General features: G+C 39.3%; 1 protein-coding gene across 1 annotated transcript in view; it reads left to right on the top strand.

Annotated features, from left to right (window-relative positions):
- Window positions 1–26,700, top strand: part of LOC149019593 (transducin family protein / WD-40 repeat family protein) — a 32,751-nt gene that overhangs the window by 1,012 nt on the left and 5,039 nt on the right. The window contains exons 2-11 of the mRNA XM_089153568.1: window positions 1,498–1,591; window positions 2,240–2,383; window positions 2,503–2,618; window positions 10,284–10,438; window positions 13,903–13,991; window positions 14,597–15,143; window positions 19,514–19,681; window positions 24,284–24,432; window positions 24,577–24,656; window positions 25,422–25,527. Of these exons, the coding sequence (XP_089009694.1) occupies window positions 1,502–1,591; window positions 2,240–2,383; window positions 2,503–2,618; window positions 10,284–10,438; window positions 13,903–13,991; window positions 14,597–15,143; window positions 19,514–19,681; window positions 24,284–24,432; window positions 24,577–24,656; window positions 25,422–25,527 (1,644 nt within the window). The 5' untranslated portion in view covers window positions 1,498–1,501. The remainder of the gene's footprint in view (window positions 1–1,497; window positions 1,592–2,239; window positions 2,384–2,502; window positions 2,619–10,283; window positions 10,439–13,902; window positions 13,992–14,596; window positions 15,144–19,513; window positions 19,682–24,283; window positions 24,433–24,576; window positions 24,657–25,421; window positions 25,528–26,700) is intronic.

The following is a 26,700-nucleotide window of genomic DNA, read 5'->3' as shown; positions in this document are numbered from 1 at the left end:
CCAAGATCTTCCCCTATTTCCAATTTTGTATACACCATACAAGATTTTTTGCAAATTTTGCCAGAGAAACGTGCCCATCTGTGTCCAACCATACAAGATTTCAGTATAGATTCTATGCCAAATTTGCCCAATTTAGCACAGAAGCATAAAAAATGCATTCTGTGCCGAATTGGGAAATTTGGCATAGAATCATTGCCATACAACCTCTTAATCCCACGAAAAAATCATAGCAGTTGAATTTTTTTTCTTACTTCAATTTTTTTTTGGAAAGGAGAAAAAGAGGGGGACAGAGCCCAGACACCCGACAACCAGAACCAGGAGGGAAGACCAACCACCACGCAGGAAGGGCCCCACAGACACGGCGAGCCCACGGAACGACCGACCACGACGGCGACGAGAGACGCGACACACCCACACGAGGGCACCAAACACAGGGAGAAAGGGTTTCCCGGCCCACGGCCACCGAGATAACATCGCTCCTCCCCCGGGCCATGGCCGGCACATCTCCGGTCGGCCCCAATCCCTCAGAATTTCTTAGAAGAAAGCCAAATCCTGCTCTGTTTTCTTACTTCAATTTTGGAAATAAGGTTTTCTCTAGGGTTAAATAAGTGAGATTTTTATATATTGGAAATAGGAGATGAAGATATTATATATGCTATTAGCAAGAGTTGAATTCACTACCTCTTCATTAAGAGGTATTGGTCTTACTGATCGAGCAACCCTACAATGGCATAAAATGTGAATTCTACTATAATAAAAAGTAAATTGAGATTTGAGACAAAATAATGGTTAAGTAAATAAAAATAATCAATGCAGAGTTGCTCTAGTGGTAAGACCCACACCTCTTACTGAAGCCCCTAAGGATGTAGTCGAGGTGTGAACAAGCTGGCTTGGATAAATCTATGGAGTGATGGGGTAGAGGACCTGACTCGCATTTTGCTGTTTTTTCCCTAAATTTTTCATAAATATATATGTCATATAAATTAAATTGGGATTTTAAGGTAGGCAGCATTTGGTAAAGCGCAAGCGGGAAAGGTTGGTCACATGAGAGCTTAAGCTATTAGAGTTGATCTTGGAGTAGCAAGCGCCGTGATAGACCTTATAGTGTGCAACCTTTGCTTTGGGCTCTGGTTTGGCCGCCGCTTCATCTCATCTTTTAACTTGGTGAATAACTCAATTGTAGAGAGAGCTTCTAGTTGTTGTTTTCGTGAGTGTAGTTCATTGTTCCTGTTATACCTCCTTTTCTCTTGCTGAACCGAGATTTCTAATATTTAACACATACATGAGACTAAGGTACTTAATATTTGATATCTGCCAACACTTGTATTCGATATCTTCTACCTTATTCATTGTTTGTTCTCCATTTCTATGGGCTATTGTGAATGACTAATACTGTTTTTGGTGGTTTTAATTTAGATTTTTAGTTGATTAATTTTGTTTTAAAAATTTTTGTAAATATTCTTGGTCGAGATTTAAATTTGAAGTTTGTAAATGCAGGACTATGAGTTCCCCTGATATTAGAGACCTCTTGACATCGTTTAGTTCTTCTTTGGATTTTTTCGCTATCAGTTCAGGAGATGGTCGAATTAAGGTATTTATTTGTTAATTTTTGTTTACTTCGACCAAGATGGATACAAGGCCGGAACTGTTTCTTTCTTTTTGGGTAGTGAATACTGGAACTGCTTGGTTATGTGAAAGATTTGAAGGCTGGTAGTTTAAAAAAAAATTATTGATAAATTGTCTTTGTGAAACCCAAAAACTGTAGAAAGATTGTTATGATTGTATTTTACGAAGTTGACCCCGAAGTTACTGTCTTGAGGGCCATTCTATATATTTAGTGATGAAACCATGAGACATGGTCTATTTTTCTGTGGAGATGCTGGTTCACATTTGCTTTATCATTGTTGTTGTTGTCGGAAATGAGTTATCTTTATTAATTAGTTTCTATTCCCCCTGTTGGTTTGTTCGTTATTGTTGATGGTTGAAATGGTATATGAGTTGCTTTCTGAAATAGTGCCTTGAATTCCTATCCAACTTTGGACAGTTTTGAGCAGCTAGAGTTGTGCATTCCAAATTTTTTACCCATTGTTATTTTATGTTGTTTTCAGATATACCTTTTCAGTTAAAGTGTATCACTCGTCTCTTACGGAGACATTAGTTTGAAATTACTTTTTCTGTTTAGCTTCTTGTCTGTAAGGTCAGTTTTACACCCTTACTGATTAGTTTCATCTTTGCTCAGATTTGGGACACTTTGAAGGGTCAACTGCAGACTGAGTTTGCTGACATCACATCTACTACTCTTGGAAATTTATACACAAAAACAGAAAGAGGGCACCTTTCGGTTGACTACAAGTGCATGAAATGGTTACCTTTGGAGAAAAAGGTTCATTCTTTCATTGATCATGGCTACAAACTTTAGATCTTCAGATTTTTGAATCTTTCAAAGCCAGCTTTGTTATTTCAACTAACTTAAAGTTTCCAATTTTCCATCATGATTTTCAGAGGAAAAAAGAGATTAAATTGCCACTTTTAGTTCTGGGAACTGGCAGTGGTGATGTTTTAGCATTGGACGTGTCTTCTGGTCAATTAAAGTGGAGAGTCAGTGACTGCCACCCTGGGTAATTTTCTAACACTATTTAGTAGAGGTACTTTGTTTCCTATTAATTAATTATTTCTCATAAATAGCAATATCAGTGACATTGATGTAAATGTAATGTTAGGGTTTGAGGTTTAAACACACGGTTGCTTAAAGCATTACACCCTAAGTATATAGCTTGGCTCTAATAGTGGTCAAAGAAATGCTATTTTTATGCTAAATAGGTCTTAACTTATCAAAGGGAATAGTATCTTAAATCCTTAAAAAACGAAAAAGAAAAAAAGACAAAACATAAGTTTTAGGAAAAAAACCTGACTCAAACTAATTAGAAGTTCCTTGTAAAGCAAATTGTTGATGTTGCACAAGAATAAAAACAATAGTTCATCATAGCCTTGAACAATTTTTACTTATAAAGTAAATCATCCTCATCAAGATGCTCTTCTCCATTTTTACCATTTACTATGAATTTGTGAAATATAATTTTTGGAAGAACATGAATTTAATCATTTGGATCATATATATGTGTTTCTAGTTCTACCAAAAGAACTTATTACAATACACATAATGACTAAAAAACATTTGCATCTTCATCAAGTCTCTATACAAGGATAAGATTTAAATAGTTTCTTTTACAAAGATCCATTCTATTTGGAATGCTATAGTTATCATATAAAAAACATGTAGGTTATACATAGTTGTCATGGTGACGAGGCGATGCAAGGCGGTTTTAGCTAGTTGAGGCGATGAGTCGACGAGGCGCCCTCCGAGGCACTTTTGAGGTGGTCAATGCGTTTTAAGTGAAATTTTTACTTTTTAGTGTACATCTCATACACCAATTCCATTAATTCTCAACTCTCTAAGTATCAAGATTCCTGATTTTCCCATTGCCACTAAAGTTCCTGAAATTCTGATTCCTAGACTGAGTCATTCTTCTTCTGAATCTCGTTACTGTTTACTTCATAATCAATAATTTTGGTCATTCTTGATTTTATATTTTGAACTCTAAAATCCCTGCATCAATCCAGATGTTCTGTCTTGATTTCTAATTTCCCAATCACCCAATCAGAAGAGCAAAAGCTCCCTAACTTGAGAAAAAGCTCATTTTGGCTCTTGAATTTATTCTTCCGCTATAATTCTAGTAAATCGTCAAGTATGGAAAATCAATCAATCAAGACAACTAACTGATCCATGTCTAAACCAAAATACTGCAGGTTTCAGGATCAGGGACCTACTAGTAGCAATAGATCTAGGGTTACCAAAATACCCCTAATTTGAATTAGGCTTCCTAATGTTTGGGGAAGCAACCCTAGGCCCTATGGAACCCCTAGAAATAATTTACATAATTTGGTTTCTCCAAAAACCAAAATCCATTAGAAAAACTCCACAAAAATGCTGGCAAGGATTGAACTTTGTGGCTGCCTCATCTATGTTGTTTTTAGGTTACCCTATCATCTTATGCAATGTTGATGATGACTTGGAGATTACTACTTTATCCCCCCTCTATTATATCTTAATTACTACTTTATCCCCTATACTTTTTGAAATTACTAATTCAACCGTAGACTTTACTTATAATTACTGTTCCTCTTTACCGTTAAACTTTATTAGTTAAGTGATGACATGGCAATTTTTATTTATTTAAAAATTCCAAAATAATCCCAAGGTTTTATTCTACTTATTTATACTTTATATTAAATTACATTATTACCTTAATAATTAGGAAAAAATTAACCATAATTTGGTAGTTCCTTAGTTTTTAGCTTTTTTATATTTACTTTTCAATTCGGTATTGTTTTTTAGTTTTTGTTATTTACTTTCCTATTTGATATTATAAATTCTAGAAAGTTCCTACCTCCATTAGGTTTTCATTTATGTACTATCTAATTTGACATTATCAATTTTAGGAAGTTCTTTTTCTTAACCGAAAAATACAATAATTTAGGTAGTCTTCTTCCTCTTCCTCTTCTTCGTCTTTTTTATTTTATTTTTATTTTTTTTAATATATTTTTTATAATTCAAAATGATAAGAATACAAGTGCAAAGTAGGTACTTAGATATGGTTTTTTTTTAAAGGGGGGATGGTGTTGGGTTTGCTCCTTTTTTGTGGGGGGGCAAAAAAAAAAAAAAACCAAAAAAAATGGGGGGTTTTTACCCCGAAGGGGGGAAAAGGGGGGGCCCAAAAAAAAAAAAAAAAATAACTCTTTTTAAAAATATTTTATTTCGCCCCCCCCCCCCCGCCCCGCCGCCCCCCCCCGCCCCGGCCCCCCCGGGGGGGGGACATATTTACGAAATGAAGAAGCATTGGGTAGAGGGGGAAAGGGCAGGGAGGGGAGGGGAAAGTAGAAGTTGAACCAAGCAGAAGCAGTTAGAAAGCAATAAAAGGGGCTTAGTTGAGAATAAGAGAACCAGCAAAGGAGTCGAAGAGAGGAGTAGGAGATAATAGGTAGGTGGGAGAGGGGGATGTGAAATGTTATGCTCTTAGAATGATATAAAGAGACTATGTAAGTGGGAAGAGAAACCACAGAAACAAAGGTAGCACAGGAGACCGGTGACAAGGTAGGTGGGGAAAGAAGGGGAAGGGGAGTGATGAAATATGTACTCAAGTAGGGAAGAATAGTCGAAACCAAACGAAGGAGCATCTATATCGAAAATTAAGTACAAACAAAGGATGGAAAGGTATGGAGTGAATCAAAAAGAACAAGGAGAGAGAAGGAGTGAAAAGGAAAGAACAACCAGGAGAATGATGGAGATGGAAAAGAGAACAAAAGAAGAAGAAAGGAGAGAGGTTCGAAATGGAGGGAGTGGACCAGTACCACGGTGAAGAACAAGAGAGAATTTCGCCAAGAAATATGGGGAGAGGACCCAAAGGAGGGAAAACTGAGGAGCAAGAAGTAGGGAGAAAAACATTCAAAAGCATGTGGTGACTCTACAGAGGTTAAGCGAACCAAAGAATACTGGGAAGCAGATCCAAGTCAGATTGGTGGCAGCGGGATGACTATTGATGGAGAACCGGAGGTACGAAAGATGAAGAGCAGACAAGCAGTTGGAGCGCAGGAATGGTGGAGAACGGAATATGAATTGGAAGATCGGGAGAGCTCACACGTGGGAGGAAAGAAGGAAGAAGAGAGAAAAGTACGATCACGATGGACTACAAGACAAGTAAATCCGAAGGGAACTGCGGGAGAATATATGGAACAATTTGACCTCTTCTTCTCGACGGGAATTCGAGAGAGGGAGACCAAACTGTCACGGATGGGTTAGGGAAATCAAAGGGCCATTGGCGGGGATGAGAGAAGGGGGATTGTTTTGAAAAGGTACGGGGAAGAATATTGGCATCCAACAACAAAAGGTTTGGATACCAAGCCGGGAGGCTAGGGAAATTTTCCAGCACCAAAACCAAACAAAACCCCACAACCACACCACCCGAAAGATAAGGGAAGGCCCATGACTAGTGGCAGCAAGCACAATGTTTTCACGTCAAGAGGTTGGACATTATGCAAATATGCACACGTCAAAAGATTAATGCGCGAGATAGAAAAGTCAGCAGAGGAAGAAGATGATTATCAACCCGCCGATGATGGCGACATGACGGAGCTGCAATGATGAGGATGATGCTAATAGAGGTGATGCTATGGCATCATATAGTAAGCCGCATCTTGGTGGCGAAACCAAAGGAGAGGAGGCGGGAATGATCCACAGCCGATGAAGTCGGAGATAATACCGCTTGGTGATAGTTGACAGTGGGAGGTGTCAACGTTACTACACCTTGCGAAGAAAGAAACTGAAGGTGGAGAAGCACCCCAACCATATCGGGTATCCTTGCTGAATGGGAATACTGGAGGTAAATCAACGGTGTGACCACGAAGCTCCACGATATGAGGAAGAGGTATGGGTGATGTAATCCATGCACATGATGTTTGTTGGTGACCATGGATGTATGATAATGATGTTATGGTGGGGGGAAGAAAAACCAAGGTATTCAAGTTCAAAGGACTAAGCCCCCACAGCAAGTCCCAGCTGAAATGCGCCAACGGAGGTCCTGAGGACCAACCAAAAGGGGACCGATGAAGCACAAAAGTTGTTGTCCATACCGCAAAAGAAGCGCTGGTTGTTCCCACAAGGAGTTCATTCACACTAGCCATGATACGGGGCTGGTATTGGCTCTTGTTACAAGGGTAGTCACGCACCGAGGCGACATTCCCTCCACCCATCAAAGAGTTACTCGATTTTTCGATGTGGTTCCCGATGAGTTGCCTAATGAGCTACCTCCATGCGCGATATTCAACATGCCATTGATTTGGTACCGGGTTCGGTGTTACCAAACCTACCGGCTATCGCCTTAGCCCAACAGAGCACAATGAACTCAAAAGACAGGTGAATGAGTTGCTACATAAAGGATTCATTCGGAGAGCTTAAGTCCATGTGCTGTACCAGCATTACCGACTCCAAAGAAGGATGGCTCATGGGCAGTGTGTGGACAAGAGAGCAATCAACAAGATTACGTTAAGTATAGGTTTCTATACCGCGGCTGATGACATGTTGGACATGCTATCCGGGGCTAAGATCTTTTCTAAATTGGATCTAGAAGTGGCTATCATCGATTCGTATTCGGCCGGAGATGAGTGGAAGACGCCTCAAGACCAAGGATGGACTATTCGAATGGAAAGTCATGCCTTTGTCGACAAATGCACCTAGTACATTCATGAGGGTGATGACACAGGTATCGTCCTTTTATTGGTCGATTTTTGGTCGTATACTTTGATGATATATTGATCTACAGAAGCATCCGGATGATCACACGATCATCTACGGCAAGTCTTGAGAGTGCTCGCCATGAGAAGCTATACATCAATCTCAAGAAATGCTCCTTTATGCTGCCAAAGGTTGTGTTCCTTGGTTTTATTGTCTCATCACGGGGGTTGAAGCTGATCCAGAGAAGATAACAAGTATAACAGATTGGGCTACACCAAAGAAAATCACCGAGGTTCGTAGTTTTCATGGACTTGCATCGTTTACAGGAGATTCATTCGGAACTTTAGTGCGGTCATGGCACCTATTACCGAGTGTTTAAAGCAAGGCAAAGGTGAGTTCAAGTGGACAGCAGCGGCAACCAAAGCCTTTCATCTTATCAAGCAAAAGATGACAGAGGCTCCAATACTTAGCCGCCAGATTTTGACCGTATATTTGAGGTAGCAACCGATGCCTCACATATTGGTCTAGGAGGTGTATTGATGCAAGGAGGGCACCCTATCGCTTTCTACAGAGAAACTCAATGATGCCAAGCGAGCTATTCGACATATGATCTAGAGCTCTATGTTGTTGTCCAGGTATTACGCCATTGGAGACATTATCTCATCGGCAAAGAGTTCATTCTCTATACCGATCATGAGGCGCTGAAGTATCTACATTCACGAAGTCGATAAGCAACAGCACGCTAAATGGGTTGCTTATCTCCAAGAGTTTGTGTTCGCAATGAAGTACAAGGCAGGAAAGGAGAATACGGTGGCGATGCATTGAGTCGAAAAGTACTTACTCTTAGCACATTCTCAAGACATGCAGCTAGCATTGATCGATACGTGATGAGTATGCATCCGACGAAGATTTCAACATGCCATACAAGGAGTTACAGCAAGGCAAGCAACATCATAAATACTCACTTCACGATGGGTATTTGTTTTGGGAACTCGGTATGCATTCAAATTCTTCCCACGACATCACATCATACGGGAGCGCATGGCGGAGGTTTGGGAGGTCACTTGGCAAGGATAAGACTATCATACAAGTACCGATCGGTATTATTGGCCCCATATTGCAAAGGATGTTGATCATGTAATCAAGAGATGCAGAGTCGTCAGCAGCCAAGGGAACCAAGCAAAATACAGGTTTGTACTCACCATTACCAGCCTCATGCACCTTGGATTGATATTAGTATGGATTTCGTACTTGGGCTACCCTCCACAAAAGAGCGATCCGACTCCATCATGGTCGTGGTTGACCGATTCTCAAAGATGGCTCATTTTATACCATGTCGAAAGACCTTGATGCATCTCACATTGCAAAGATATTCTTTAAGGAGGTTGTACGACTACATGGACTACCAAGTAGCATTGTCTCAGATCGTGACGTCAAGTTCACGAGCTACGGAAGACATTGTGGCTGAAAAGTAACACAAAGTTACAGCTAACCGCATTCCATCCACAAACCGACGGGCGAGAAGTGGTGAATCGAAGCGGGAAACTTATCGAGGTGTTTGGTTCGTGACTATGAGAAGACATGGCCGTCCATACCGACATAGCTGAGTTTGCTTACAACAGCCAGAATCGTACGACAGTGACTCTGAGATTCTACTTGAGTTCAACCCCGACGGCCTATAGACCTCATTCCATTACCACCACAAGCACGGTGAGTATTGAGGCTGACGAGTTCGCGCCATATCACAGAGGTACATGCCGATGTTCGCCGAAGAATAGCTCTCAACAATGATGTCTACAAGGCTACAACAGATCATCATCGACGATATGTGGAGTTTCAACCAGGAGACATGGTGATGGTTCGTGTCAACCCGAGAAAGGTTCCAACATGGGGTCAACAACAAACTCCATCCAAAGAAGATGGGTCCATACAAGGTGCTGAAACGCATTGGACCAAATGCTTAGTACTCGAGCACCGAAGAAATGAACATAAGCAATGTCTCAACGTGGCTGACTTACATCTTTATGTAGGACACCACCGATGATGGAGACACCGAACAAATGTTGAGGCTGCCCCAACCAAGCCACCAATCAACGACATCATGAAGAGGTTTTGGATGACTCTTACAAAACCACTCGTCGTGGCAACGGATACCATGCTCTCGCAAATGGAAGAATCGTCCACGACATGATAGTACTTGGATTCATGCCGATGATTTCAAGAAACCGATCCCGATTTGTATGAACGTACATGTCCCGCTCATTCGTCGGAGACGAATGTTCAAGCCGGGAGAGTTGATGCAGAATGAAGACATATTTACGAAAGAAGAAGCCCATTGGGTTAGGCCCACAAAGGCCTAAAGTTGTCACTGAATCAGCCCATGGCTTCATGGGCTAGGGCTGTTAGTGGGTTAAAGTTAGCCCACATTTGTTGAACTCATAGTCTAGACCTAAGCCGCGTTTAGAAAGTCAATAAAAGGGGCTTTAGTTTGAGAATAAGAGAACTCATTGTCAAAGGAGTCCTTGTCAAGAGTTAGGTAGTAGTTGAGTCAAATAGGTAGGTGGTGTTAGCTAATGGTTGGATGTTGCCATTAATGTTTATGTCTCTTTAGAATGCATATAAAGAGACTTATGTAAGTGGTGAAGAGACAACTCATCTATAAAATCAAATGCGTAGCACCCCAGGAGACTCCGTGTTTGATCAAGGAGGTTGGTGTTGATCCAACGACCACCGGGGAAGCCCGGTGTTACTGTTGTCCTATGTCTCAACTCATATGTCATCCTTTCTTATAGTCACGCGTTAAGACCATTAGTCCTGTCTTAAACCAATATCCTTGTCACCACCCGGTTCAGCCATCTTATATCTGAATTATTATCTTAAGTCTTATCAAATCTAAAGTTGATTCCCGTGAAAGGTCCTATTTGGCTACTGTTGAATTAAAAAGAACATACAGGGCACAAACCATGATATTATTCTTATTTTTTGAAATGTACAGAGGTGTCAATGCCATTGCATGTTCGCCACATACTTTGTGCTTTTACACTGCGGGTGCTGATGGTATGGTTTGCCAAATCAATTCCACAACAGGAAACCTGTTAGGAAAGTTCAGAGCTTCAACAAAAGCTATATCTTCCATTTCTGTTGCGCCTGGTATGCATCTTTTGTGCAAATTTATACCACTGGATTAATCATGTTTTAAACTCATTGTTTATGAGAAACAAGGCATATTTCATCTATATATCTCTTGTGCTGGACTTATTACTTTCAGTTTTTTTCTGTAACACAATCAGATGAAATATGACTTTTTGGTTGGTTTTGGATCTTGGTATTGTATGGGTAATGGAATGCTGGTATTATCCATGAAAAGTTGAAGCAATGGTTATTAACTTAGAGTATTACATTGGCGATCTTATAAGGATGTTGAAGGTTTAATGTTAAAATGATTTGGAAAATCAAGTATCTATTTGATGTGTGGATTAATGGCACAATCTATTTTCTCAATGCAATTCTTTTATGTTTTATGACTTTTGTTCTATTCCCTGTTTCCAACTAAGACAACTGTTATTCCATTTAAGATACGTACTATAACTTATATGATTTCTCATGTTACTTCTGATTAGTTGAAGGCTTGGTTAATTATTTGTTGTACAGAAAAACTTGATGAATTTCCAGTAGAAACAGATTTTGCTAATGAAAAAACTTTTACCATGTCCATTACCCTTTTCTTGTCGTCTTTTTTTTTTTTTTTTTTTTTTTTTTTTTTTGAAATATGCTTTTTTGATGTAGAAATACACGAATTTATGCCATCCAGGAATTCCAAATGCGCTTACTTATCTGCTGGTTACTCCATCTTACAAATTAATGTGATGAATGGGCGGGGGACGCCCGGCCGGCGGGCGGGGGCGCCGGGAGGGGGGGGTGCGGGTCGGCCACGCGTGGGGCCGCGCCCCTGTGGGCGGCTTGTGTTGTGTTGTATGATGTTGTCCCTTTGCATGGATTACCTTATTCACATAAATTACTAATTTGAAGAGTTTTGGTTAATAATGCAAGGGTAGTATTGAAAAAAGAGCCTACTTTCAATGTTTTTAGTTTTAATTTATGCGTCTACTTTGGGCATTTTCAAAGGGGACGAAAAGCATACTGTCCCTTTTGTTGTTGGCTTGTCTTAGAGAGCAAGCCTGTCGATGCAGCTCCTGGATAATACCATCTGCATGTAACTTCTGCTGTGAAAATTAAATGAACATTTGACTTGATCATCTTGTGGGAATCTTTTATGAAATGAGAAATATTTTCTATTACCCACCTTGTGGCATGGTTGTTGATGTCAAGAGCCATCTGTCCACATTGCTTTTACACCTTCTCTCCATTCCTCTCTTTGTTTCTTTTTAAGTTATTTTTCTCTTATTTCTTGATTAACCTGATTGGGATTCCATTCTACTTGGAGGATTACCAGCCAGTTGAATTACTGATCAGTAACAAGTCCTCTGGTGTGTCTGCTGCACCTTCTATGTGCTTGACTTCTCTTTCTTCAGCTGATGACATCCACCAATATCCTTGTTAATATTGTACGTTTTATGATCGCTAATTTCCCTTTTAGTGTTGATGATATAAGTTTTGTATTCTTGAAGCAGTCACTTGATTGGTTATTCATGCATTACTTAAGACCAATACTTATACTAGTCTTTGATTATCATCAGATGGAGTGATTTAAAACCCAATTTTAGGGTTAGGGTTCTTGAATTGATTCTTTAAAATTGAGGGTTTGTCCAGAATCTTCCAGCAGCTGATCTCCAAAGGTCAATGGGATGATCAATAGGATGATCTGAGGTAGCAAGGATGGCTCTAAAAATTATTAGGGGAAGGTTTGAGCAAGGTTAGGGAAATGGGTTGAGGAATTTGGCTAACACAGAAGTATGGGATGCAACAAAGAGATATGGGGTGTATCAAAACTTCCCGGGGAACCTGTGGTTGGCTTTGGGGAGGTTTTAGGGATGAAAAGGATCATTCTAAATTTATATGGGAAAGCTCAATTAACAGACCTAGATGGGTTGGGTTTAGTTGGGAAAAGGGGAAAAATTTAGGGATAACAAAAATTGGTATGGGATGGGAAAAGATCAGGGTTCTGCAAAACGTGAAGTGAAAGGATTAACTCAAGGGGATAATGGAAGGGGAATGGAAAGGGTAGGGAAGGCATTCAGTTAGGGAAGAAAAAGGTAGATTTCTTGAGATTTGCTTTCTCTATTTCTGCTTTCTTTCTTCTTTTCTTTTATTTGTGTTTCAGTCATCCCCCCCCCCCCCCCCTGCTGTTTCAATACTGCTGCAAGAACCATAAAAATAAAAAAATAAGAAAATGGAAAATTAAAGAAACCGAAAGAGGGGGTGGGGGTGGGAGAGGCTGCCTCAGGAAAGAAAGCGGTGGGGGGGGGTCTTGGAGCTGTTGCAGGGTTGAGAGGGGGGCGGGGATTCTAGCGCAAGAAGAGAGATGGGTGGGGGTAGGTTCTTGATGGAGTCGCAGGGTGGGGGTGGTTTTTGGATGCTGTACTTAACTTGTTTAGGGCTGGTTTGCTGTTGTAGTTGTGGAAAAATGCTGGAGATGAAAGAAGTTGCTGGAATCTTGAAGATGGAATGCTGCAATCGAATCTACAGATCTGAAAAATACGCCGTGGCCCTCCCATAGAGAACCATGACCTGTTTCCCACAAACAATATTCAATTCTTATTCACTGCAGACTAAAATTTACAACCATAGTTTTGGCTTATTTATAGCTCTACATCAAAAGAACTTAACTCAAACTGGGAGACTCTTTCTTGACTTAGCTAAGACTTGGACCAACTTAACTAGGGTTTCGTTTATAGTTTATAGCTTAGGATACCCTGTTTACGACTAAATAATAAGCACAAAAATAACACCTAATTATCCAAAAGGAATCTTAATTTAGATTTGATTCCAACTGGATACTCTAAATTTGAATAAAGTATTCTGACACCCCGAAAACTCAATAACTGACAAAATACTAATCTAAATAAAAAGATAAAGATAGATCCATGACCCTTGGATTGAGGGGGTTCCAACTAGGCCCTTCATGAGCCCCAAATGGGTTGGAAGAATCATCAAAATACACCTGGGGCATCCGGCCAGCTTTGAGTTGGGCCTTTTGGTTTGGCTTTGGGCTCAATTATGGGGAGGTCAACCCGGTTCACATCAAGGAGCTCCTTTTTAGTTCAAGTTGTTTCTTTTAATGACGTCTATTTGTGCTTCTGAAATTATCCAATTCAAGAGGTACACAAGGGGCACATACATTTTCACTTCTTTTGTTCTTTGCATTGATAGCCAAAATGAAAATATTTTACCATAGCCAACCAATGATTATATCTTGGACCTGGAAAGATGGATCCCATATCCTACTTTGTTGTGGATATGTTTGCTTGCCTGCTTTAATTGTTGAATCCTTATGGCAACATTCTTTGGGGTTCTCTTTTTTAAGTAATTAAGCTTTTACTTCCCCCTTTTTTTTTTTTCTTCTTCTTCTGTTGGGCCTTTGTCACCCCCCCCCCCCCCCCCAAAAAAAAAAAAAAAAAAAAAATTTCTGATGAAAGTTTGTCATTTTTTTTCAGATGGGAAGACATTAGCAGCTGCAGCTGGTCAGTTGAAGATTTTCGATTGTGCCAATAATAAAAAAATACAGAAGCTTTATGGCCACCCTGTGAGTTTAAAGGAGTTGATATTTTCTTTTATTTATGACGGTTCATTCTCAGTGTTTAATTTTCTGTTTTTGTGGGTTTAAATTGTATCTAGCCTAGAGTTATAAAGTTAATTGGATATTCAATGTCCAATCAAAATATCCAGTGCGGATGCAAATCTATTTAAGTATTTAAAATATTTGGATATGGCTCCATTTATTTTTTTTTATCAGAAGAAAATAAAAATTGTCTATATGCTTTTATGCTGTGATTTACATCCTATTTCTACCCTTGTCTTTAACTTATTAACTCTTTGTTCTTTAATCTCTTTCCTCAATTGCCCCTTTTGTTATGTTGGATGACATTTATTTAGTCAACACTGTACTACATATAATCCCATATAATAATGTACTATAAATGAAACGGGTATCAATATGCATTACCAATATTTGTTGGATTATTGATTTGAGATGCTATAAATGGGTCAGATCTTAAGTCAAATATGGTACCACTGTATCTATATCTGGGATAACTGGGTCAAATCTGGATATTATAGCCTAGCCCTACTTTGACCATCTATTTCAATCATTTCTGTTTTGTCAGTTATCTTCTTTTTGTAATTGAATAGGGAGCTGTTCGCTGTATGATTTTTACCGATGATGGGAATTATATACTCTCTTCTGCTGTCGGTGAAAGATATATTGCAGTCTGGAGAGTAGATGGTAACAAAAAGAAGTCTGCTAGCGCTTTGCTTGCAATGGAGCATCCTGCTGTATATCTAGACTCTAAATGTGGGGACAATAATGGAAGAGAAGATCTCAGCTTATATGTTTTGGCCATCTCAGAAGTTGGAATTTGCTATTTTTGGTATGGAAGGAATGTTGATGAATTACACAATGTCAAGCCCACAATAATCTCATTATCCAGTGACAGTCAGCTGTCAAAGAATCCCAAGGGTGTATTACCTACAATATTTGCTGCAAAAATACAATGCGTCTTGAAGCCATCCTCAGGTCAAGTGTTTGCTGCATATGGTTCACTAGTAAAACCATCATTTCAGAGGATATCAGTGCAGCATGGTCAGGACATAAAGTTGAACACCTCTCAGAATGGGGTTCTTCTACCATTAGTTCAGCGCAGCAAATCTAAGAAAGGGTTGGAATCACAAACTGAAGGTAAGCCGCTCCTTATTATTACTTGATTGATGATTCTCTCTTTGTTGGTGCCTTTTCTGGAAAGTTTCCAATAGTGATACAAATACTATTTCCGATTCAAAGTTGTTACCGGCTCAGAGTTCCATCCTTGTACTGTTCTAGGCCTTTTACATATTATGTAGCCTTAGATTGAACATGATCAACTAGGGGCTAATCTTCTAGAATCTCTATTCAAAAGTTTAAAGCTTTAGGATTTTGGGTTAGTTGATTGGGGTACAGATGAACAAGGTTATAGTGGTTGGATGGGGATGAAATTTATAGAGAATATCGGTAATGATATAAACGGATGATCCCTAAGTCTGGGACTGTTCTAGTGGTCAGATTGGTGTATGAAATTTGGGTTTTCTTGGGAGCACAAAAAGAGGAAGGAAAAAAAAAGGTATTAGGGTTGGTGAATTTAGAAGGGTAGAAGATTAGGAAAAGAAGTATTGGAGCAGGGATAATGCGACTTACTTTTTTTAAGATATCCTTGGGAGAAGAGAAAAAAGGAAGATAAGAAATCACATTAGGGAGGGGTGGGGGATGGTCAGACATCCATGCTGTGCCATTGTCCCTTCCAGGTAGTAGTAAACAAAAATCAATAAACTCATCGAGTCATCCTCAACTGAGCAATCCATATCTATAGCCACATTGGTTGGCACAGTTTCAAACTCAAACTAGGTCTCAAAATTAGACATTAAATCCAAAATCAGACTTCTATACTGAAAAGGAAAGGCCTAACCCAATCTTAACTAGGTAACGTAAACTGAAATGGGAATTTGGAACAATGAAGGAAATAGACTTGAAACAGGAGTCAAACTAAACTAATGAAATATCTCTTGATACCTGCTTTTTGCCCATATTTAGGCCTATCATGATGGCTGAATTCTAAGTAAGCCCATGGAATCAAATGCCAAGCACATACATGATCAAATCCTGGATTTTTCCTATGGAAACAAGCCCAAGTTGGTTATGATACTGCATCATTACCTTGGGAAGTCTGCAGCAGCTTTGAGGTTGTGTCTTCTTCAATTCCGGCAACAATTCAACAACTCTAGCAGTTCCCTTCAGTCACCAACTAAGTAAACGACACCCTAATCCCAGCCCTATTCCCCCTTCTTCTCTCTCACCCTCAAGTCTCCCCATCCCTCTAACCTGAATTCTGGAAATTTAGCCCCTTCCCTTCTATCACAGGCAGGGGACCCCCCCCCCCCCCCAACCCAAAAAAAAAAAAAAAAACACTTTGTTGCAGCCTTAGGAAGCCTCTCCCTTCAATTGCTAGTTAATCCCCTACCTTCCCCTAAGGCTAAATCTTAGTTACAGCCCTTCCACCTTCCCCTTTCTTCTTTTCTTCTTCTCTAACCTGCAGCAGCTGAGTGAACCCAGAAAGCCAGAATCATTGCTAACCCTATAACAACTATATCTTCCAAACCTAACTCCAATCCCCTCACCCTTTTAGCATTAGCTTCTCGATCCCCTTACTCACACTCAATCCCAACTTCATCCCATTCCCAAGATCCTAACCCCGTGGGACTCTTCTTGTTATAAAATCACCATTTTCGATCGGTATTTCGATGTATTGCTGATTTCGACGATATCGACCCATGTCGCCTCTGTGATTTCGACCCTGTTTTGATTTTTTTTATTATTTATTTCTCTTACTTTCATCCGTCTTTTCACCTAATTTCTACAACTCCATTTCATTCAAACACTAGATTTGCTCCTCTATTTATGGATTTTCTCAAATCTTGCAAGGTGAGTAACCAACTTCTTCATTTTTTTAATTTTCTTTTGTTTGTGACTTAAATCTTCTTGGATTGCTTCCAAATTTAAGTATGTTTACTTTAGAGTGTTGATCTATGAATTTGTAGTGTCAAAATTAATTTTTGGTTCTTCCTATTTTTTTTTAAAATTTTTTTTTGTTATTAAAAATTTTTTTGTAAATTATGTATATTGCTAAAAATGTATATGTATAGTAGATGTATGAGCTTCAAATTTATGTATGTGAGAGTTGAGACACCATATTGTTGTGATGGTGTTGAATCAATTTTTTTCTATTAATTATCTATTTTTACTCTATTTAATGTATATTTAAATAATTTTAAAAATATTTAAATGTTAAGAAAATAATTAATTTATGTTTAAATTTAAAAATAGGAGAGTATTAGTGGAAGCATCTATGCAATTTTTGGAGCATGTTGTGCAGTTTTTTAAGATGATTAGTGTATTTTATATATATGGGGCAAACATCATGGGACTTGTATTATCATTTGTATGGGGTGCAGACAGAAGAGGGAGACATTGAATAGAGTAGACTTATAATTGGTAACATTCTCGCTTCTTCTCATATGTAGTATATACTTGAACGTTACCTTTTCAATGGTTTTTTTTTGGTAAACTAGTAGTTCTATAGTGCTTATTATGCTTGAAATAGGTAGTATGCAAGAATCTAAATCATTTTGAGTCCATATGAGGCTTGAAATTGAAGTTCGAATTTTTAGGGAAAAAATCACCAATTTCGGGAAATATCGAAAGTTCAGCCTTTTTCAAGGTCGAAATTCCAGTTTCGACCAAATTTTTTTTCCTTGCTTCAAACTAAACCTTAACCAATTAAGATTGTCCTAAACATATCAAATAACCATAACAATCCCTATCCTAAGCTAGCCAAAGCCCCAAAACCCTATTCCTAAGGCCAAAAACCTATAAACCCTAACCTGGAATTACATTCCAGCAATAGCTGAACCTTGAAGCCCTACCATTCTGCCTCAAAACCTCCATAACTCAATCCCAGCCACCTAAACCAGATCTGAACCTTAATTACAGCAAGGTCCCAAGCATATTCGTAAGGCTGGCGAACCCTTCTAGGGCATTACTTACCACTTTAAACTCTAATTCCTCTCAGGAATCTCCTATTACAAGCATATACAGCCTTAGAAGACTGCTGGTTCCCTGATAGATGATCCTTGAGTGATTCCAATTCTAGGGCATAATCCTAAAACCCTAAACACCAGAATTTGGTTCACATCAATTTGTATTGTTGGAGAATAAGTTTTCTCATTTTCTCATTATCTCATTAAGCTTAGGTTAGTGGGGCCACTGGTTTTATATGAAATGGAAGTGTCAGATCATACACTATTATCCATAAAAAAAAAAATTTGTTAGGATGGAAACTTATTGTTGCTTCTTGTTCCTCTGTTCCTTACTCTATGAGTATACTTTCTCCTCCTTCAGGCATTAAGATCAAGGAACTAAAAATAAGCATAGCTTCTTTATTGGAGACTTTTGTAGCTTAAATAAAACTTCACTTTCTTTTTTCTCCGTGCTATGTCATCTGAGAGTTACTTGGTTACTTTATGTTAATCTGATTTGAAAATCCTTTTGATGTGCCATAAAAGCTACATCAATAAATTTACACGATCCAGAGAATTATCTAGCATAGCACCGTTTGCTCACAAAATTCTGTATGCATCGCAGTCCATGAGCGCAGGAACCATTGAAAAATGATTTTTTTGCATCAAATTACTCATATAATGTAATTTGTGTGATCTTGATCAACTGTGTCTTGAAGGTTGGTTAAGCCAATTGGTGGGTTCACAAACCGTGACCATTGCATGAAACATGTACATTTCATCTATAAATGAGTTTTGTGGGTTTGTGCTGATACTTTAGATTTCTTTATGTTTATATTTGGCTGCCATGTAATGCTGTCAGTAAATTTATCAACAAATATATGAATTTCCATTTTCATGGATGACTGACTGCTTGTTAACGATATAACAGTCACCGCTTTAGACCAATCAAATGCTGGAGATGCCTTGCTTCCGGTCCCAAAGGTTTATGAATTTCGTGATGGAAAGAGAAAGGAGAGTTACTTCACTTTCTTTTTTCTCCGTGCTATGTCGTCTGAGAGTTACTTGGTTACTTTATGTTAATCTGATTTGAAAATCCATTTGATGTGCCATAAAAGCTACATCAATAAATTTACACGATTCAGAGAATTATCTAGCATAGCACCGTTAGCTCACAAAATTCTGTATGCATCGCAGTCCATGAGAGCAGGAACCATTGAAAAATGATTTTTTTGCATCAAATTACTCATATAATGTAATTTGTGTGATCTTGATCAACTGTGTCTTGAAGGTTGGTTAAGCCAATTGGTGGGTTCACAAACCGTGACCATTGCATGAAACATGTACATTTCATCTATTAATGAGTTTTGTGGGTTTGTGCTGATACTTTTGATTTCTTTATGTTTATATTTGGCTGCCATGTAATGCTGTCAGTAAATTTATCAACAAATATATGAATGTCCATTTTCATGGATGACTGACTGCTTGTTAACGATATAACAGTCACTGCTTTAGACCGATCAAATGCTGGAGATGCCTTGCTTCCGGTCCCAAAGGTTTATGAGTTTCGTGATGGAAAGAGAAAGGAGATGCACCCTAGAGATCATGATCAACTGTTGACCGATGATTTGGTTGACAAAGGGGGGGAAGTAAAGATTGTGGATAGCAAAGGTATGCTTAACGACTCTCGGTATTTTTATCATGTTCTTATTTATATCTGGTGTTAATCTTGGGTTGTAGACATGCTTGACAATATTGCAATATTATTAATTTACTTTCTGTGATGAAGTTTTCTCGCTTATATAATGAGCTTTGACACTTTTTGGTGCTTATTCTCTAGCTTCCATAACTTCTATAGTCGAGTTCTGTTTTGAATTAGTTTCTTTTATTATTTCAGTTTCCTACTCAGGTTATATTGCCTTGTCCCTCTCTTCTTCTTCTTCTTCTTCTCTCTTCTTCTTCTCTCTCTCTCTCTCTCTTCCTTTTTTTTTTTTTTTTTTTTTTTTGAGTCTTATATGAAAATTTGTAAAGGAAGTCACTTTGGCACAAGAATTTTGGTTGAACTCGAGTGATGAAGACAGTGTGTGATCAAGGCTGCTTGATGTTCTTTCCTTCCCACCGTCTGCATGGGTTAGAGATAAAAGAATCTAGCCACTAGCATACATTCAGACTTTGAGGGGTTCGACTCTGTTCCAGAGTAATTGATCAATATATTTCTAAAACCAGACCTGCTGATCTGGAGATCATTTTGACCTCCCTACTCTGCCCTTCTCTTTACTATTTTTCTCAGCATCTTAATTCTGAGTCAATATATGATCTTATTAATCTGTAACTGTTGAGGTTCATAGTTGATCAGCCTGTGCTCAGTGTTAATTGGTCTACACGCTCTTATTTTTAAATTTCTGTAACTGTTTTTCAGTGGTAAATTTACTGTTATATCCCTATTTGGCTTCGATTAGGTTTGACTCATACCCTCTGGATCTTTCCCTGTGTGGTTTGCTAAACTCAATTGGAGTTTGGAGGCCATCCAATCATCTGTTCATTGCTATTGATGTTCTTCCAAAAGTCCGTATGTTTATCTGTTTGATTTTAATTGTCTTTTGATAGTGTCTGACTTGTTGCTCAATTACATTATTACATTAGAAAGATTATTTCCCTTTGTTGAATTTGAGGTCTTGATTATTTGAGTTCTGAATGCCATTCAGAGAGGCCTGGCTGAACCCCTAATTAGCTTATTAAATATAGAATCTGTTAACAAATCGTAGATATGTTTGTCCTTCTGAATTTGTTTGGATTTCTTCATTTGTATCTGTGGCTCCTCTAAGTTCCTGATTATTAACTGCTTCTGTTTCTATTTTTGTTCAAGCACAAAAGTGTGCGTTTAATTTTTTTATTTTATTTTTGGGTTTAATATCTGGAGTAGTGTTAATTTACTCTGTCAGACTTTGGTTGTATGTAGACTGTGTCTCTTTGTATGTTCATGCTAAAGTTATGAAGCAGCCCCAATTCAATGAAGGCTACTTCTTGATCTTTTAAGAGAACCAACTCATATGGGTGGATATGTTTCCTTTTAGGGGAAAAAGGTTGAGTTAAGGCTTTGTGGTTAGAGCTCATACGTTCTTAAATGATATTTAGGGCATCAAGGATGAGACTCAACCTAGAGGGAATAAATTGTAATCACAAATTTATTAACAATTAAGAATTTAAAGCAAATAAAAAAGGGAACACGGACCCCCGAGGGACCGCACAACCCAAAGAAGAGAAGCACCGCCCCCGGAGGAAAAAACAAGTAAGGACAAAAAAGACCAAAGGCCCGAATATTAAAAAGAAAATAACCTAACAACAAGGGGATAGAACAAAACAAAACAGACCCGGATGAAACAGAGGAAGCCGAAGAACCCACCAAACCCACAAGGGGAACGGACACCAACAGGGGGACAACATCCAAGAGAACACCCCCAAAGAACGCCGACCAGAACACCGCCAACACGGCGAGACCCGACGCCGAGGCGGACCCCACCGGAACAGAACAGGCACCCCAGGGGACCGGACCCCGCCCACCAACCCACACCGCCGGACCCGACAACCAACGCGCCGCCGGAACGCCACCACCACCGCCGGGGACCGCCGCCGAAAGGCCCGCGCGAACAGCCCGAACACCCCCCCCACGCACAGCGGGGCAGGAGCACCGAAGAAGGGAACAGAGCCGCAAGCAGAAAAGACAGAGAGACAACAACCAGAAGAGACACAGCGGGGAAACAAACAAAGACAGAAAGAAGAACGAGCAGACCAGAGAAAAAGAAGTGCGCAAGCGGAGAAGGAAAGAAGAAGAGACAACCAGGAGAAGGAAAGCAGGGAGGGAACAGGCAGGGAGAGAGAGGCACCAAAAGAACCAGCCAGGAAGAGAACACCCAAAGAAGGACCAGAAAGAAAGGGAGAGACGCGAGGGGATCCCACCGGAACGAACAGCCAGCGGGAAAAAACGAAACGAGGGTGGACGGCCCCGACCCAAGGGTGATAAAAGAAACCCCGATGTAAAGAAAAGTAAATTATCAGAAAAAAAAATACAAGGGCACGGCTAAAAATAATTGTCCACGATTACCCGGGGGGGTGCAAATCTTCTGGGTTGGCCGGTCACCTCGGGGGTCAGTGAAATCACCCATAAAAAAACAAGAGACAAGGCACAAGGATTCTATAGTGGTTCGATTAATTTGAATTTACATCCACTCCTCTCTAAACCTTGAGAGAATTCCACTATTGTGCCCCTTTCAATATAATGGGTGAGGACACAACACCTTTACAGAATTTTGTTCCAAGCAAGAGTACTTTTTACAAGAATCCTTTGATCCCGCTCAAGGTTACCCAATTACAAATAAAAGAAATAGATAGAATATAAATACCTTTAGGATGTGGCACAAACCCTTGTATGAGTATCATCAGTGTGTGCACTTGAATGTAGGTCTCCAAGCTTCAAGTTCTCTACCTTGAGTTCTACACTCCTACCTTCTTGGTCAAAGCGAATGGAAATCTGAAGGGATTTTGAATTTAGGGAGACAGAGGCTATCGTAAAAGCAAAATAATAAGTACTCTTCAAGCTTTGATAATTGTGCTTGAAGAGATTGTCAACAATTTGTTATTCATCCAAAAAAAATTGTGTTTAAGAGAGTCATTAAGGCCCCTAATTATGGCCAAAAGACTGGGTTTGAATTGGATCCCAATGGGTAGAAAATTGTCATGTTTTTTAACTCACGGTCAACCTGTATACCCACATGGTCAACCAGTTTCAATAAGCCATTTAAAGCTAGCAATTGGAAGCCAACCTGGCCTGACAGTTGGCTGGTACATCGTCCGTTGGCCTGACAGTTAACCAGGAGCCTTTCACGGTTGAAACCGTGTAGCTTTTGCAATGGTGTCAATCGGTCAGGCCATTTTGGCTAACCATCAACTGTCACATCGCCCGTTATCTTTTGAGGGCATTCAAAAATAATTCTGGAATTTGGTTTTTGCCCCTAAGTTCTGAGCCAATACACCTTTTGCCTATGCATTTAGTTTTATAAAACTATAAAATTGAATTTTCATACACATACAAGATGCAACTTTCCTAATTCTGCTTGATTTTGCTTTAGCCTTTAGCTCTTGAGGTGTACTTGCATGTGACTATGTTGGTCCAATCTTGGTTCTCCATGTCATGTGAGCACTACATTGGTCTTTATATAGCTTTTGGACTGCTTTAGTGCAATGTACACTAACACTAATATGTTATGTGTTTGTGATCATCAAAACCATATGAGGGTTCTTGGGTCATTTTGCTAACAATCTCCCCCACTTTTGATACTGCTCACCACATATGATTCAATTGAGAGACCTTAAATGAGGTTGAGCGGGAGGGCAATGACTCTCCCCCACCATTGTCTCACAAGTATGGAACTCTCTCTCCCCAAAAAAAAAAAAAAAAAAAAAAAAAAAAAAAAAAAAAACCCCCAACCCATGATACATTAGTTTGGCTCCCCTCCATCACCGAATCCTTCACCACATCTTCATCTTGGAACCTATTTCGTTCCCCTTCGCCTCCCCCCTGGCCCCCCTAGTTTGTTTCAAAGGTCATATTCCCCGTCATTCCCTCACCCTTTGGCGTGCCCTAAACCTAACTCTCCCCACCCAAGCTTTCTTTATTAGTTGCCATATCCCTGCTAACCCCAACTATATCTTTTGCTGGAATGGTACTAAGGACATTGAGCATATGTTCTTCTCTTGCCCTTTCTCTAGCTCTCTTTGGAGAAAAGCCCTTGCATTCATTTGGCCCCGCTCTCGTCATTCATTTGGGTTTGATCATGATTGTTCTTGGGTTTTGAGTAACTTTGTACCTCTATTTGTGATTGGATCAATAGACTTGTTTTTGCCATGGTCCACCATCTGTGGTCGGAGCGTAATCTTAGGCGTTGGTCATCCAAATCCCGCTCTACTGACTTGATTTGGAATGCTATCCACTTTAATGTTTCTACTTGGATTATCTCTATTCCCCATCCCCCGGTTGTTGATTCCCCAAGGAACAAGCTCATTGTTGTCGCCTTGGGGCTCAACTCCTAGTTCCATTCCTCTCTTTGATCCTTCCCCTTTTGGATCCTTCCCCTTTTGGATCCTTCTTGTAGTTTGGTGTTTCGTTTAATTTAATTATTTATTCATCCAAAAAAAATTTAGACTATGAGTAATATTCAATGGGCAATTGGTTATGCTCTTGCCTGATATCATTTTGTCTATGACTTTTATATGCAGATGACCAGGTAATGGTTGAAGTGGAAACTGCTACAATATGCATGGAGGATCGCCTAAGAGCATTAGGAGTTCTCACTATTGAGGAAGATCTTCCTAGAGATACTACGTCTAATTATGCTCACTTTGAAGCTCAGTTCTCTGAAAAGGAGGTCTGTCCTCTAGTAATTGGGAAAATAATTGTTCTAGAAAATGGAAATGAATCCCACATGATTATGACACTTTTTAATATTAGTTATTCAATGCACATAGCTTTGGGAGGTATCTATTACTAACCTTATCTGTCTTCCCTTCAGATTAGGGCATCTGTCTTGTCTATGACTTCAGCTGATGCATACAAGTTGCTGGAGCGTTTGATCTCAACGTGGGAATCAAGGTTCAATATTCTCTCTCTCTCTCTGATGGGGTAGCTCTGTTTATGGGCATTGTTTACTAATTTACCTTTGTAGAAACCCAGGGACAGATTCTCATCCCTCAATGCACACACAAAATCACACACATCGGCATTCTGTTACGCAAAAAAATATTCAGAAAATAGGAGACAACTTCTGTATTGGAGTCAGTAGCAGCACAATACCAAGGAAAAGTACACCAATGGAAGTGCAAACATAAATCTGGCTATGATAGGCCAGTACTTTTCCTACGAGTTCCCTTGCTCAATACCCGAGATGAATTCTCCAATAGCCTCTGCCTCCCATCCACTTCCATAAAACAGCCAATACACAAATAACTCTCTCCTCTCTCTCTCTCTCTCTCATTCTTCCCTCCACTCCCTACACGTCCCCCACAGGTTCAACTTCTATAATTGATAACTCCCTGCCTATGTTACTAACCTTCCTTGTGTACACTCTGGTAAATAAGGGGCCTGTCTATCTCTTACAGTTCAATATTGTTATATATTAGAAAAATTATGTGAAAAGAAGTACCGATCATGGGACTCTTCTCTCCATTAAAAAAAAAAAAAGAAAGACTTACTATACAATTCATATGCTTCTGACATGAATAATGCTGTCAGACAGTACCATAGCCATCTGACTTCTCACTCTCTTTATAGGAAGTTGTCAGATACCCATGCATTGAGTATATACTATATTAAAACCAAATTTAGTATTATGACTAAAACACTGGTGTTCTTCAACAGGTCAGGCAGTGGAAAGTATGTTATTCCGTGGATTAATAGTATATTGCTGATCCATGGACGCTATGTCATATCGCAAGACAAGGAAATGGTTGATTCCTTATACGAGGTAAAGCTCTGTAAGCGCAAGACTATTCTCCACCAAAAATAAACATTTCAAATTGTCATTTACCATTTCTATTTGATGTGCCATATATGGAAAAATATACCGTTTAAAGGATAAATGGTTTGAAAAACATAAATTCTTGTTTCCTCTTTTTCTTTCTGGTAATAATTTCAGAGCTATTTGGTATCATTTTCTGATTGATGGAAGCATTGGGTTTTTTAAGCAAAGCCAATTGGAAAATGTACTACCACTAAAAAAAGCTGATCACCATATGTAAGCTTCACATGAAAATTGTTCTTTTCTAATTTTCCTTCAAGTTTATTGGTCTGGATAAAGAAATGTCCTAAGATAATCAGAATTGATTGATGGTTCTTGTAGCTACACTGTTGTGTGTGGTTACTGAACAGTGCCTGTGGATGGTAACACTATAAAAAAGAACAAAGAATGAGAAGATAGTGGTAGGAGAAAACAGAGCCAGTTAAGAACAGAGCAAAGAGTTTAATATGTTGCATTCACTCGGCCTGTTGTGCTCTCATGTCACTAAATAAAATTTTCACTGTTATTTTCTGAATACTTGATGGTATTTAATGTGAAAAGACCAGGTTTTAGGCATTTGGATTGAGCTAGCTTGGCATTGTTGGAGCTTGATCTTGAGTTGACTAAGTGATCCTCCCCTGTACCCCAGGGAACTTAGTCTAATCAACCCTGGCTATCCCTTTAGTATGTTCATACTTGACCAATTCAGGTAAGCATGGGCTAAGTTCTCTCATAATTGGTTCAAGCTTGGTGGTCCAGTCCCCATATCGAAATTCTGTAAATCCTTGATAGCTTGTGAGTAATGCAGGGCTAAGACATACTCTCGAAAGAAGAAACCCAAGGGATCAAGCCAATCAATGGCCCAAGGATATCTACCCAGATCAGCCGATGGATTCCATTGTCAATACAACTCAAGTGAGTGAGAGTCGGCCAACATATTATGGCCTTCATGGGCTAGATTTGAACCCAAGTCTAGTATAATATGAATGGAAACTTGAAAAATGACTCAAACTCAATAAAAAGATTTCATTGTTAAAAGAGCTTTCCTTTGTCAAGAGTTGGGTAGTGGTTGAGCCTGTGTTGGGTTTGGGTTTTGTTAGTGGGTGTTAGCTAGTTGATTGATGTATTTAATATCTGTCC

The sequence above is a fragment of the Hakea prostrata genome, chromosome 4, assembly GCF_041222555.1.
Source record: "Hakea prostrata isolate BN-2017 chromosome 4, UWA_Hpros_2, whole genome shotgun sequence".
Classification (NCBI taxonomy): domain Eukaryota; kingdom Viridiplantae; phylum Streptophyta; class Magnoliopsida; order Proteales; family Proteaceae; genus Hakea; species Hakea prostrata.
This window is presented reverse-complemented; position numbering and strand designations above follow the sequence as displayed.